Source organism: Zymoseptoria tritici, chromosome 11, assembly GCF_000219625.1.
Source record: "Zymoseptoria tritici IPO323 chromosome 11, whole genome shotgun sequence".
In the NCBI taxonomy this organism is placed as follows: Eukaryota; Fungi; Ascomycota; class Dothideomycetes; order Mycosphaerellales; family Mycosphaerellaceae; genus Zymoseptoria; species Zymoseptoria tritici.
This window is the reverse complement of record NC_018208.1, coordinates 391830-406057: the sequence shown is the minus strand read 5'-3', so window position 1 is coordinate 406057 and position 14228 is coordinate 391830. Positions and strand designations below refer to the sequence as shown.

At 54.8% G+C, this 14228-nt stretch overlaps 4 protein-coding genes across 4 annotated transcripts; 2 read left to right on the top strand and 2 right to left on the bottom strand.

Moving 5' to 3' along the window:
- Nucleotides 1-1408: 1408 nt before the first annotated feature.
- On the bottom strand, nucleotides 1409-1959 carry MYCGRDRAFT_96536 (hydrophobin-like protein; the record flags this gene model as incomplete). The annotated part of the gene is made up of 2 exons (XM_003848262.1): nucleotides 1409-1701; nucleotides 1755-1959. The coding sequence occupies 2 exons, from the start codon at nucleotides 1957-1959 to the stop codon at nucleotides 1409-1411; spliced, it is 498 nt and encodes a 165-aa protein (XP_003848310.1).
- A 2199-nt stretch (nucleotides 1960-4158) lies between these two features.
- Nucleotides 4159-5265, top strand: MYCGRDRAFT_14773 (uncharacterized protein; the record flags this gene model as incomplete). Its single annotated transcript, XM_003848636.1, has 5 exons — nucleotides 4159-4384; nucleotides 4441-4586; nucleotides 4639-4819; nucleotides 4870-5063; nucleotides 5113-5265. Coding segments are annotated over 5 exons (900 nt in total), but the record flags the coding sequence as incomplete, so codon positions are not given.
- Nucleotides 5266-6945: 1680 nt separating this feature from the next.
- Nucleotides 6946-8733, bottom strand: MYCGRDRAFT_76723 (uncharacterized protein; the record flags this gene model as incomplete). The annotated part of the gene is made up of 2 exons (XM_003848261.1): nucleotides 6946-7926; nucleotides 8101-8733. 2 exons carry the CDS (start codon nucleotides 8731-8733, stop codon nucleotides 6946-6948), a joined length of 1614 nt encoding a protein of 537 aa, XP_003848309.1.
- Nucleotides 8734-9673: 940 nt separating this feature from the next.
- Nucleotides 9674-13012, top strand: MYCGRDRAFT_111204 (uncharacterized protein; the record flags this gene model as incomplete). Its single annotated transcript, XM_003848637.1, has 1 exon — nucleotides 9674-13012. One exon carries the CDS (start codon nucleotides 9674-9676, stop codon nucleotides 13010-13012), a length of 3339 nt encoding a protein of 1112 aa, XP_003848685.1.
- Between the last annotated feature and the right edge of the window lie 1216 nt (nucleotides 13013-14228).

Here is a 14228-nt window from a genome sequence, read left to right as displayed (position 1 = left end):
CCGCATGTCTACAAGTCGACAATTCGAGATTTCGCATGTCGGGTGACGTGCATGAGCTGGTCGTCTGTCAATTATCCGGCAACCTGCCTCATGACCGCATGTCTTCTGGATGTTACCCTGTGAGATTCATTGTTGAGACTGCTTGTGGGCACTTCTGCCAGGTGACGAGAGCATGGTCACGGACCAGCTGCACACTGGATGAGAACAGCGAACGGTCATAGACGCATAGCCGCGCTCGAGGCCCCGCTCTTGCGCAACTACCGTTGACAGTCGTCGCCCGTGCTGTGGCCGCATTTACGCTCTGGTAAAAGCAGGGATGCAAGGCCGTAACGTCCTCATCCTGTGATCTTTGCCACGAAAGGCAGGCGCGAGACTCGTGTGATGCCACAGGAGTGACTTCTTGGTCAGGTGGCGAGTCTTCGAGCACACCGCGGCATTTCTCCGCGCTGGGGCCAGTATTCGTATCTGCCGGACATAGGCGAGCGATCGCACGTTCCTCGTAGAGAGTTCTCGGGATCTTGGCACGGTACAGCGTCCACGGCTCCGGAAAGGCTTCATCTTGCTACGCAGACGCAGGGACAAAGACTATGCCTGATCTGATGCTCAGCTTAATGGTGGCGAGCCTGGCTCCAGGCCTAGTTGCAGGTCTACGTCGGCCGGATGGACCGCATGCAGGTTCTAGATCCGAGAGCGGTGCTGTGCTCCGGGAGTAGCCACTTCGGTGCTGTATTCATCGTGCGTGAGCTCTGTCCTTGGTACGAACTTGATATGGCCAGCTCGCTTGGCCGGCTTTGATGCGGTATATTTGTTGAAAGACATAAGGTCGATGAGTGAAAGATGTCTTTGATGCAAGTAAGATGACAAGATACGGAAGAGCACGCAAGGGAGATGAGTTCGCACCGGATCGTAGCAGACTGAGTTCCAGGTTGTACAGCGTGCTACAAAGTTCCCGCCATGCGAAACAAGCTCTTTTGCTTCGTCTTCCTTCTTCTCTTCCATGTTCATCTATCGTTCATCCTCTTCACCTGCTTCGCCTCGATGCCTGTCAGTACGAAGTCGCTTGGCAGCGAGGCATGGTGCATTCAATTCTGTAACGCGATGGATCAGCTTCTCTCTGCACTGACAGCGTCCAGCACGTCCGACCACGCTGTATTGCCATGATGGCATAGCTCAACGGAATACAAACATCACTGTTGCCCGGAGCACGCGCACGGGAGTGGAAAGTGACCGGCACAGTCTAGTCTGAAGATGAAGAAGATGAAGAACGCTTCAATCACCGAGAATCGGGCATCGCCTTCGGCATTCAGATTTGATGCGCAGGAATGGTTGAATTCGATACTTCAGAACCGTCTTGCTGGACACAGCCATATCACCGACCCCGAACCCTTCGACCCCTCGACTGAAGCAATCAATCTTTCAGGAGCCCACCCTTCTTGCCGCCACCGACGAGGCCCGTCAATCCCTTGAGCGGTTTGGTGGCAATGCCGAGCAGTCCTTGATTATTGCGCACATCGTTGTCGGTGCAGTTGCCAAAACGCCCTTCGAGCACCTCGGTGCAGTATGCCGGATCTCCGCCTTCCCTGCCTATGCAGTCACCAGGTGGCTTAGAGCAGTACAATCCCAATACCGGATCGAGGTCATTGACTTGACAGCATGCATACTCTCCGACGCAGCCGAACTCCGGATCGATTGGTGCTTTCGCTGAGGAAAATGTCAGCTGAAGTTGGCAAAACACTGCGGACCGTTAGACTTACTAATTATGCAGTTCAACACTGCTGGCGTGAGATCGTAGCACACCAAGTCGGCTGCGAGCGTGACCGGAGCTGCGGATCCAGTGAATGTCGCTTGGCAGCAGTGCAATTGTCCTCCGTCGCGACATGTAGGTGCCGCTGGATCTTGGACTGCCGGCGCAGCCAGTGTCATGGCAGCCGAAGCCGCAATCGCAAAGAAGGTCTTCATTGCTTCGTGGGTGAGGAGCTCGATGATGGTAATGGTGAGGCGGCTTGATGAGACAAGGGGAGTAATGGCAACTTCTTATAGGTTTTCATGGTCATCTCCATGCTCCTTGGAGGATCGCCGTTCGTGGTGAGCACTGCGATGGGCTGCATGAGCTGCAAGAGCAACAGGCATGTCACGGTCAAAGCGTCGAGTAATGCTGCATTGGACTAAATGACTAACACACGTGGATGCTCGGCGTGATGCACAACGCTGATGCAATCCCCGACTTGACACCGTCGATCGCCCGGATTCGGTGGGGCGGCCCCTTGACTGGCAGAATCAACGGGTCGCTCTCATCAACAAATACCAGACAATCCTGCCGCTGCTCGACACGCAATTCTCTCGAAAGCTGCACAGTTCGATAACAACACCTCGCAGCTATGCGTCGATTGTTGGTTTTGAGGCATTCGGTCAAGCAACGGCCGCACTACAACATTGTGAGTATTTGGCGATTGTCCCTGCAATTCTTTTTGCCTGCAATGTGTGACTGCTGAATGTGACTCCCAGAAGAGATGCGGCTCAAACCTTGGATCTAGTACCTGCATGATAAGTGTGTGCCTGAGTCGAGCGCGTGGCTGAACAAGGTTCTTCCAAGCTTGATATCGTCAACGTGACATCAATGAAACGATATAATGCACACACCTCAGTCACGCTCGAGCCGCCCAGCCGCTCTATCCCAATCTACATGGAGTTACCACATGGGAGTGCAATATCGACGATGGAATCCAAGCAAAATACCTCACGCGCATGCAGATTGGGGACCCACTGTACAGGTGGTTCACGCAGCGGACGAGCATGCCTGGACCTCTGAACACCTCTACGACTCAGCGATGCTCGTTAAGGGCAGCAGAGTCGAAGGGCCCCCATACACACAACGAAGCTGCGATCGTGTTGAACACTTTCTGGCTGTTTCGTTCGGTACACTGCTTTTTTCCTATTCCGCCAAAGTGTGTCTCAACGCCATGTGAGCGCAGCACATCTTGTGATGGACGAGCCGAGGATGTCGATAATGCAAAGAGCGATGGTGGTGACACAAGCGACGACAGATCAATTGTGCCATCAAAGTACGAAATACGCTTCGTGTAGAAGAGGCGAGGTCGTCGACAGTGATGGCGGCCCAGCGCTACTTACACTCATGGAGCTTTCCAACTCCAGCCGCACACTCGCCCAATCACTGCGGTTACTCCGCTACCAATGCATGCTGGACTACACTGCACCCCAGAAACTCGAGTAATGACGCCCACCCTCGCAACCGCCGAACGGGTCAAAAGCGCAAGACCAAGGCCACCGCCACCCTGCTCCGCAGAAACGCGCGACATATCACAGCCCGCGGACTTCCAACCATGCGATCAGCCATCTCAAAGCTGTTTGGGGGCTAAAGTCAAACCATGCTTTCCGGAGAATTCTCCGCAACGTTTGTGCTTAAAGCATTAGTCTCTCGACTTTGCTCCCTACCAGAGCTTAGTTGTAGGCCGTGGTTGCTTCTATTTCCCTTTTCGTTCCATCGAAACATCAGCGAGTCACGCTTATGCATGCGCCACGACAGTCTGAGCCCTGCGTGGCAACCACCCTCGCTCAGGAATATGCGCGCTACGATTCGCGGCCCTCGGCATGACATCCGATCGGTCACGATTATCTTTTGCCGCACTGCTCAAACATGCAACCATGCTTCTTAGTAGGAATCTGCCTGGCCCCAACTATTGGCGGTGAAAGAGCGTCCCGCCGTGCCAGTGGCGACCTATTGCGACAATGGCTCTACATGATCAATAACAACGTCAGCAACGGCCTCTTGGGAATGCTACAGTATCAGCTGAGACTTGTCAAACCCGCGCGCGGTTGAGCAAAGGTTGCTACGCAGGAATCCTCGTCTCCACCGTCAAGCTGCACACGAAACTTTTATTGCCACGAGGAGCTCACAGGGAACATGCACGCTCGTTCTGCGTTGTTCCTGCTTTTGACAAGCTTCCAATGGACAAAGGCAGTCGTCGCGACGCAAGAGTCCGCCAACTCCTCCATACTTCGACGACAGACTGAACAATTATCGCCTTGCGTTGTGAGTAGTCGGTCGAGCAGAGTTCACTTGCCGTCGCTGACAACCCTTCACAGACGCAGTGCTTCCTCGACATATTCCCCGAATTCAACTGCCCGGATTTACAACAATGCATCTGCTACAACAAAGAGTTGCAAGCTGCGCTGGGCACTTGCGTATTGTCGAGCGGATGCAGCATCGCCGACGCTCTGGTATCGCAGCGCGTACAAGCCGAGACGTGTGGATTCCCGGTCAGAGATCGTAGTGACACGTTCCGGATCACGCAGTCGGTACTGTTCCCTCTGGCAACGCTGACCGTATGTCTGCGAATGCTCTCTCGGAGTCCTATGTCTGGAGGTCAGCAGCTTCTCTCGCCTGTTCTTCGCCGCCTGAAGCTAACGACAACACAGGAGCGGGGTTCGGCTGGGACGACTGGGTGGTGTTGTTATGTGTCCTTCCCATGACAGGTCTGATTGTGACCAGCTATATGGAGGTCGACAGTGGACTCGGACAGGACATCTATCGCTTGTCGATACCGATGATCAAGCATTGTCTTATGGTTAGTATCGCCCAGTCTTGAATACCATACCTACATCCTAACCCGCAAACAGTACTTCTACATAGGCAACACCTTCTACTCTCCAGTCATATTTGGAACCAAGATCTCGTTCTGCCTCCTATACCTCCGCATATGGAGAGACGCAGGCCTGGCATTCCGACGGGCTTGTCAGGTTACCGCCGTTGTCCTCGGCATGGCGTTGATCAGCTTCGAGTTCTCGACCATCTTCATCTGTAAGAGCACATGCAGACGTGTGAGTACGCCGCCGCTGATCGCAACACAGGCACACCGCCGAGTTATGCGTGGAACGCTCTGACCGGTGCAAAAGGACACTGCATCCAAAGAGACGCGCAGCTCTTCACCAATTCTGCCTTCAACATCGCCGCCGACTTTGTGGTCTTGCTCCTACCCATTCCCAAGTTCTTACACCTCACAATGTCGAGGGGGAAAAAGGCCGGAGTGCTGGTAACATTTCTCGTAAGAGCATCGTCGACGCATCAGTTGTACATCACTGACCAAACGCTAGGTCGGCTTCGCAGTAACAGCCGTAAGCATAACCCAGCTCGTCTACCTCGTACGAAACGTCGGCAAGATTTCCAACCCTACCTGGGACTACTTCCCAATCGGCCTATGGCGATGCACAGAAGTGTACCTCTCGATGATCTGTTGCTGTCTGCCGATGTTGCCGGGTATCTGGCAGAGGACATGCAAGGTCGTGGTGAGCCGCACGCCCACTCTAGTCAGCACGCTGTGGGAGAAGACGACAAGTCTGTCCACTTCCGGTGGACGGAGCCGGATCCGGAGTACGCAGTCGGATGGTAGTGGATTGGGCCACGCGCGTGCTGAAGATGACGGAGACGAAGAAGATGTGAAAGGAGATGGGCTTCGGTATAAAGGGAGCGTTGATGCGCTTGAGTTGGGAATGCTGTCGGGAGGTACAGGCGAATCTGAAGCGACAGACACAGCGAAGAAGTATCGTCTCTCGTCGAAGGGCAAGCTAATGCCGTTGATGGACCATCCTGAACATCGCCTGCATCCGCAGGGTTCACAGGCCAGCATCCGCCCGTTGAGATCAGACGAGGGAGCACCATTGCATGCGGAGGAGCTTGGCAAGGTTATATAACGATTTTCACGAAAGAAGCTCTTGGGCAACTTGTACGTATCGCATCGCATAACAGGCGAAAGAATCTGTCTGCTACCGCCCACTTCCCTCATCCGCTCAACTACCATCGCAACGAATGGCTCATCATACTCGCGGGCTCACCGTAGCGATGATGTATCGTGCTCTCCACTTGCCCGCCTCATCCTCTTACTACATCTCCTCCTTCTCGTCATCCGTCACAACCCACTCATCACTGCCAGTGCCCACCTCCTCAGCAGCCAAGACCCGCTCCGCTTGTTGCTCCTCGAAATATACATCTAATCGCGTACAGTCCAAACCACCCCACGCAGCAAAAGTCCTCTCAAGCCGGCCTATCCTCACGTCTCTGACATTGTGTGTCCTCTTCCGAGCGAGACGACGGTCCTTCTGACATGGATCGCTGAGCTGTTCGAAAATCCGGGAAATAGCCTCCTCGTCCATCCGTACGAGGGCTTGGCTCAATTCGGACCTTTCATCGCCACTGGGGGTGTCGCTCTGATCCGACACCGCATGCAGTCTACCCAACTCCAATCTCTCCGCAATGAACGCATCCAACATGCCTTCCCACTCGAAGCTGATCTCGCGCTGCTCGAAGTTGCAGCGTAGACCAGGGAGTTCGCTATCAGTTGACACACCATAGATGGAACCGACGTATGGCGTCTGCTCAATGCGACCCTCGAGGTAGTTCTCCATCTTTCGCTTCCAGACGACGGGTTTCCACTCCTCACGAGCTGCGTCGGATAGCAGGTCTCGCTGAACCCACCCTCGCGACGTCTTAAGCTGTCCGAACACAACTCTTGCCTTGTCTGTGGTATCAACACTTTGAAAGAACATCTCGATTGAAAAGTTGTGTCTCTGGCCCTTTAGTGCGTCTAGTCTGGGCAGCAGTGGAAGGCGATGACGCAGCGTTTGCGTTGAGCGAGAAAGGTCTGGAGGTAAGCCTGGGCGGTGTTTGAGCGGAATGACCGGGACGTTTGACGAAGCGGAAGCCAGGCGGAAAGCCAGGCGTTCGGTGTTGTTGCATCGAGAGCCGTGAACGCGATGATCTTTTGCCAGATCTCGTTCGGGATGATGGGCGCCATGGTCGTGCGGTCGCTCCAGAGTTGAACTTGTAGTGTAAATGAGGGAAGAAAAGGAAGAGAAGAACGATCGGTGAGAGGTGCCTCTGGCCCTAATGCCGCATCCCGAATGTCTTGTGTGACAAACGCCTCAACAGACTCATCTCGACAGATCCCCTCCCTCCTCTTCCAAACTTTTCCCTTCCTTTCGACCACGTTCGACGTCAACCTTCCACATAATCCCTCCACCCACGGCCACAACGATTGACAAAAATCCAAACGCCGGTCTTATCTCTCCAAACCTGCCCACAATCCACCCCACGACCGCTGGACCAACGACTGAGCTCCCCTTATCCGTAATTGCATACAACGCAAAGAACTGTGCCTCCCGTCCCACGGGTATCAAGTCCGCGAACAGACTCCGGCAGTAAGACGACAGTCCTCCCATCACAACTCCATAAACGACGCTAAGCGGAAACATCTCCCACTGCTGTTGTAGTCCGAAAACGCCAATGTTGCGGAGGAAAGGTATGTATCCCAGCAGGCCGTAGAGGGGTATCAATTCGAACAACGCGGTGCAGATGAGGATCGTTTGGAGAGGTGTCCACTGAAAGTAGCGGGATACGTGAGGCCAGGTGAACGCGGCGAAAATACCGGAGAGCGTGACGGTGAGGTTAATCAGGGCGAGGGAGGAAGGAGACATGGCGAGAGTGGTTTTGGCGAAGAGGATAGCTGTGCTAGAGATGGTGGCGATGGCGTCCGAGAGGAAGAACCAGGCTGTCAAGAAGGTGAGGATGTCCCGTAAGCGGCGAGCGTGGGAGAGGGTGGCGAGCAGGGAGCGCCAGGAGTAGGCGATGTAGTTGAGGAGGTCGTGGAGGCGTGAGCGAGTTTGAGTCGAAGGAAGGGGTGGGCCGGGGCGCGGACGGAGGAAGAGAGCGGCCGGGACAGTGAAGAGGAGCCACCAGAGGCCGATTGTGCAGAGGACTAGTCGGAGGGCGAAGAGAGGGGTGAGAGCGGGGGTTGAGAGGAGAAGGAGGGAGAAGAGTTGAACGCAGACGGCGGCGATGTATCCAATCCCGATGCCGTAGGAGGAGATGCGGGTGGAGAGTTGCATGGCGGGTGAGCGTGGATGTGGTTTCTGCTCGCCATCCGTGGGAAGGAGTGTCGTTGTGGCATCTGATGTCGTAGGACGAGCGTCCTGGCAGGAAATCTTGTTAGCCGAGTGAGCCTCCGATAGGAAAGGTAAGGCGGCATGCTTGTAGAATGAGCTGCGTGGAATCTCACATCAATGGATAAATGAAAAGCGAATACACACCTCGCTGTAGCCTTGGTCCTGTGACCATGTCATTTTTAACTCTCTCGCATCAGGATGCCACCTCACTAATAATGGCAAGAACGAATTCAACAGCACAAAGCTCGCACCGAAGCAGACATTGCCGATGATGGCCCAAAGAGCACCAAGCAAATACAGACTCGGAGTGATTGGAAGATAAAGCATAGTGGCGACGGATCCTGTCACAGCAAATCCGATCATCAAGGACTTCCTATAGCTCCCATGATCCGCGGCCCCCGACATGGTGACAACGAGTAAGGCCTGAATGAAGACGCTGATGGAAAAGGTGTACATGGCGAACGAGGCTGTGTTGATCACGAGGCCTCCCGGTAATTCGAAGACACATTGAGCACCTTTGCGGGAGTCATCGTTGATACCATTCGTAGCAAGGCATGGCTTCGAGCGGTCGAGTGCCAGGACCGCGGACGGTGATGCTCGAGCGAGTTCTTCAAGGGTGATGGGAATGAAGGCTCCGACTCCGCAGACGACAAAGACTTCGGCGGCGAAGGAGTAGGCGTAGAAACCAAGGAGTTCCTTCTTGGATGTCGGGCGAGTGTCTTCTTCCGGATATGAAGGAGCCGTGTGGGTCGTATCGGTATCGTTGGAGGTGGTCATGACGGTACAGGAGGGCGGCGTGGGAGATCAGACCCAGGATAACTCCTCATGGGTCCGATATGGAAGCAAGAAACGGTCATCGGCTCCCTACAGCGGAGAAGTGAGGTCTCCAACAGGGAAGACATCGTGTGGTGTGGCAGGTCAGGTGTCAGCCGCGCGTGAGCCCCGGGGCCCCATGCCCTTGCATGTCTGGGTCGTCTCTCGGCTGATATTGCCGGGACCGTCCGATGGGCTGCATCTCGTCGCCGTATTATTCGATTATGCAACGGAATGGAATATGGCCGCCGTTTGGATTCAGATTTCGTGGATTTGGTGAATGTTGATGCCATGGAAGGACTTCAGACTTTGCCTCGAAACAACGGCTGGTCTGGTTTGATCCGGCAGCGGCCGCTCGAGGCGGGAGCGCAGATCCGGCTTGCAAACGGTTCGGCCCGGACGCCGTCTGGCTTGCACATCGCTCGGTCGAACTGCTGCGCGCCCAACTTTCGACAACGACCACCTCACATTCTTCGCATTCACCACCCTCGCCGCCTCGAACCTTCCGGTCTAGAGTCCCTCTCGGTCGCATCGTCTCGCCAAGTCGGCTCACTCTGACCATCAACTCATTCCACTCAGCTTCCAACGCATGCGACAGCCACGATTCTGACATCACGCGATAACAACACCACCACGGGAGTAACCCTCCAACTGCGCACGGCTCTACGAGTAGCATCCGTCACCCTCGAATACAGCTCAAAGCTCCGCCAGCATCATCTGCGACCTTCTTACCATTTCGCAATCGCTTCGACCACAAGATATGAGCTAGTCCGGGGAATCCGATTCCAGCAATAACAGTACAGCGCTGCCTGGGAGGGACTGAGTACGATTGGGAGACGACCGTGGAGGCGCGTGGTGCGGTGCGGTAGAAGTTGACGGTCGGGCGATGCCAGGGAGGTTGGTCATGGAGCACCAAAAGGATGCAAGACTACAAGACTTGAAGAAGGACCGCAGCAATGCGCAAGGAGGAGATGCTTTGCACACACAAGATGCTTTCAATGGCCAGAATTCCGCCAGTCAGAAAGCTGCGGCAAATGGACAAGTCACCACAAGCGAGGCCACGGGACTGCCCACACCCCCAGAGCTGGACCAGTCATGGCGGGATGGCCCAGACAACAAGCCCATGGGAGTCCTGATAGAACGCTTGGCTCAGCAATGCTTCACCGATCTGGGAACGACATTGAAGACCATGGCCGAAATCCCGGAAAGCACACAAGCAAATGGAGTGGTTCCTCATGCAGTCGACACTTCCGTGGCCAGTTTGACCAAGAAACGGACCCTCATGGACTTTGCGCATAATCAGCGTGATCGGTTCATCAAGACATTGGTATTATCGGACTGGGCTCGCAACGAGCAGGATATGGCAAGACTCGTGGACATCAAGGTATGGCAGGAACGTCAACTCGGCGCACAGGTCCAGGCCATTTCATCCATTGGCAACACAAAACATAATATGCAAGGCGCGAAAATCCCCAATCCCAACCTTGATGGTGCACTGGAGCTGCTGGCAACTGGAACGTCACGAATGCCGGACCTGGGCTATCTACCTCCGAAGAAGCTGTCGGCCAAGCAGCTGCTGCGTACGTTGCAAGATATGAATGTCGCACTCGCGACAAGGCTGAACCTGCATGAGGAGCTACCCTACTACTTCAACGACCTGTCCATTGCCAACGGCCGGGCGACCTTCCGCGTTGCGGATGAATTCGAGGTCGACTTGTCATTGGGAGATGAGGATCCCAGCACGCCATTCTGGTTTATTGACATGCGATTTCTGTTCTCCCCAACACCTGATATCACCGACGATGTCAGTCGTATGGAGCTAGAGAAGCGGGTGAATATTGCACTTGCAAGCGAGTCGAAGCTACAAGGCTGTTACGACCTACTTCACAATTTCGTGTTGACTCACAAAATCAATGTTCTGCGAGATCAAGCTAGCCAGCTCCTACGAGAGAAGTGGTTTGATTGCTTGTTTGTGGAGATGAAGAAGAGAGTGCTGATTGTTCAATATTGGTCTGACTTGGCTGGGCCCAAAAGCTGGCTCGAGATTGGTGTGAGCACCGGGAAGCAGAACCGGAAAGGCTCAAAGCCGGCCAATGCGCAACTGTCGGTGAGATGGTTTCGAAGAGGACAGGAGGTTCTTGATGATTCACCTTCTATTGATTGGAAGACCTTGAATGTGGAGCAGGTGCTGGGTACACTCATTGCAAAACACACCTCCTGGGATCTGAGAAATACCAAGAACGGGCTGGTCAAACTCGCAGGATCCAACAGCAAGCTGGACATGACTCTCGATGCATGCGCCGATACTCCAGAAGACTGTTCGCTCGCTCTGGGCCTACCTGGAATGCGCACGCCGTACATCGTCCGGAAGGAGGTCGTCACCGGGAAGTGGGCCATTTCGCCACCGACAATGCTGGCGGCTCGAGCAGAGCGTTTGATGAACGCCGATCTGAAAGCTGATCCTGCAGTCCAACTCGCGCAAATGCTGTGCGGAACTAACCAGGAGCGAATCGGCAAGGCGGCTGATCTGGCTGGCTGGATCTCCGTGTCTTCTAGGACGCTGGCACCTCAAAACAATCTGAAAGCACTCTTCGGAGCGGATACCGTTTCTCGAAGCATTTACAAGTGTAAGCGAGGCTGGAGCGACAGCTGGGCGCTCGTGGCTACCTTTGGTCTGTCTGGTGACAAGTGGTGGGCTGCACGCCTGGAACCCAAGCTCGAAGCGAGAGGTACCTCAACCGGTAGCATCTTCGCAGAGGCTCGTCGGATCTCGATTCCATCAGACCTCCTCGCCCTTTCCGGTGTCGCGCGATCACTACTGATTCGCATCGAGAAACTCGCCGTGGCGCAAATATCGCTGGCGGTCGTCACGCAGGACTTGGACTCGAAGCGTATTCCTTATAAGATTGAGAATACCGCATCGTTGACTCCTGCTGAACGATCTCGCGGAGAACGGTCTAGTGCGGCATCCGCAGAGCCAGCTGTGGTCCTAGACTCAGCATCATTCTTCGACGACGCAAAATCCGACCCCCTTCGGAAACCCTTCAAAGATGGGTCCATTCGCCTGACCCACGATCGCAACATCACTTCACCGCCGGCCACGGATGGCTCCAGGGCCGAAGTCACGCACTGTCTTCGTCTGACTGTTCGGCATGGCGTGCTGAACCACCTCCAGGAATACCTCCTGACCAAACCTCGCGACGCCGACATGTTCATGAACGACCGCGGTGCCCTCGCCCTGCGCGTCCGCGTACAATTCGGTCAGCCCTGCGTCTCCGTCCTTCAGGCACGACTCAGATCTTGCAAACGTCTCGACGCCTACCTAGTGGCTCTAGCCCGATACTCCTTCGTCTGCACTCATCTCTCCCTCACCCGTGTAACATTCACCTACCCTTCCAACCCGGACCTCTCCGCCACCGTCCGCTTCTCCACAAATCCCAACGCTCCACCTTCCGCCGACCTCAAACTCCACCCAACCGACTCCAACCCCCACCAACGCGTCCGCGTCATCGCCCTCCGAACTTTCAACCTCGCGCCCCTCGACCCGAAGTCATTCACTGCTCTCCTCTACACTCTCCGCACATCCGTCTCCCTCAACATCGCCTACTCCACCATCTCCGCCCTTCCACCCCTCGGCTCGATGCACATCCATCCGCACCATCTCCTCGCTTACCTATGGACATACTCCGCCCCACTACCTGGCGCCGGCGCACAGTTCAAGATTCAATGGCGACCGAATGTGGGTGAGAAGAAAAAAGGGGTGTGGCATATCATGACACAGCTTTCAAAGCCGAACAAAGGGAGTGGGGAGCTGAGAGAGGAGGTGAGGATGGGGATTGCGGAGGTTTGTTTGAAGAAGGGGAGCGGGAGGATTGGGAATGGGACGAGCATTGTGGTTGAAGATGGGTTGGTGGGGGAGGTGATTCGGGAGCTGGATCGGGTCTGTAGGGAGGGTGGTGAGGCGGTGGACGGGAAGAAGGAAGAAGAGGTTAAAGATGTCAAGGTCGACACGGCGGCGGGTAGCAGGCCCAGTGTGGCGACGCAGAGGACGGGGTCGAGTACGAGTGTGAAGACTCAAGGTTGGCAACAGAAGACCGCGCAGATGAAGAGTGGTGGTCATGCTGGCTTGCAACAGGCGAATGGGAGTGGGAACGGCAATGGTCATCGCGGTTCCGTGACGAATGGGAATGGCAACGCGAATGGAAATGGCCGACTGAAGCAGGAAATCATCGAACTGGACTGAAGTACGACTGAACAGTGGGTACGATGATATGGGATGATGGTGTTGTTATTAGCGTTGGCGTTGAGGTGGATGAACGGAGCATGAATGAGGGAGTTGTGGTGAGAGCGACTTTATACCCGGTGCCTGTCTTTGTGGACAGATAGAAAAGAATGGGGGATGGCTTTGGTTGTTGTATGCAGGCTGCAGTGGTTGTCAATGTATTATTGAGTGCCTGAAACGAGCTGTGGCTGTTGTATTACTCTATCTACGATACCTCAATTTTGTCCAGAAGCTGGGTGTTGTGGTTGAGAGGATTCTGAGCGCATTCCACCGACCGGCAGGAAGAATTGATTCTCAATTAATGAAGGCGTTGCCCTTACGCTATAGGCTGACTGAAACGAGCGAGTCATGTGACGAGACCTCCGGTGAAGTGGTGCCTGAGGCTTCCATGAGCGATTTTTGAGCAGGAGCTGGCTCCGCCGGAAAAGCACCCCTCACCTCAAAGCGTCTTCCAATTCAACCTCAGCGTCAATGACCCTCACGAGACTTACATCGTTCTCGTCTACAGCATCTTCTGCACGTCATCTTGGACAGCTTCGAGTATGTCGTCTCGCTCGGAGGCCGCGAGTCTGGAAGCCGATGGAATCGACGCCATTCCAGCATTCCCCTTTACAGTTCCCTCGTATCACGAATTTCGTCCGTGGGGTCTTCTTCGCCAGGAGGCGACCGATGACCCTGCCGCGGCAGAGTAGAACGAACAGCTTGTGCTACACGTCATGTCGAACACGAGCCGCGAAGGCGGCAATGCGCTGAAAGGCTGGATTTTGATGAATTTTCGAATCCATTGGACAGCATGCGGGCATTCCCCTCGACAGTTCCAAGATGGCATACAGTTCTACGTGGACTTTGTCAGCCAACGACGACGATCTCGATTTCGGAGCCCGGACGGATCGAAGCGACTGTCTTCCGCGTTGAGCCTGAGTATGAAAGAGGAAGAGGAGAACCAACCTTCACTGATATGCAGACCCGTTCCTCGAAGGAGAAAAGATACAAGAAGATTATGTGACCGTTGTCATTAATTACCGCCGATTGTCATTGCCGTTCTGACTAAAGCTGAGGAAGTATGAGCGAAACCCGGGCCTTCAACAAGTGTATCGAAAAGGAAGAGTGTTGCCGGCCGTACTGTAGCCGCAGGAGTTTCAGCCGGAGGTCTCGGCAAGCCGATGGCCAGGTCGCC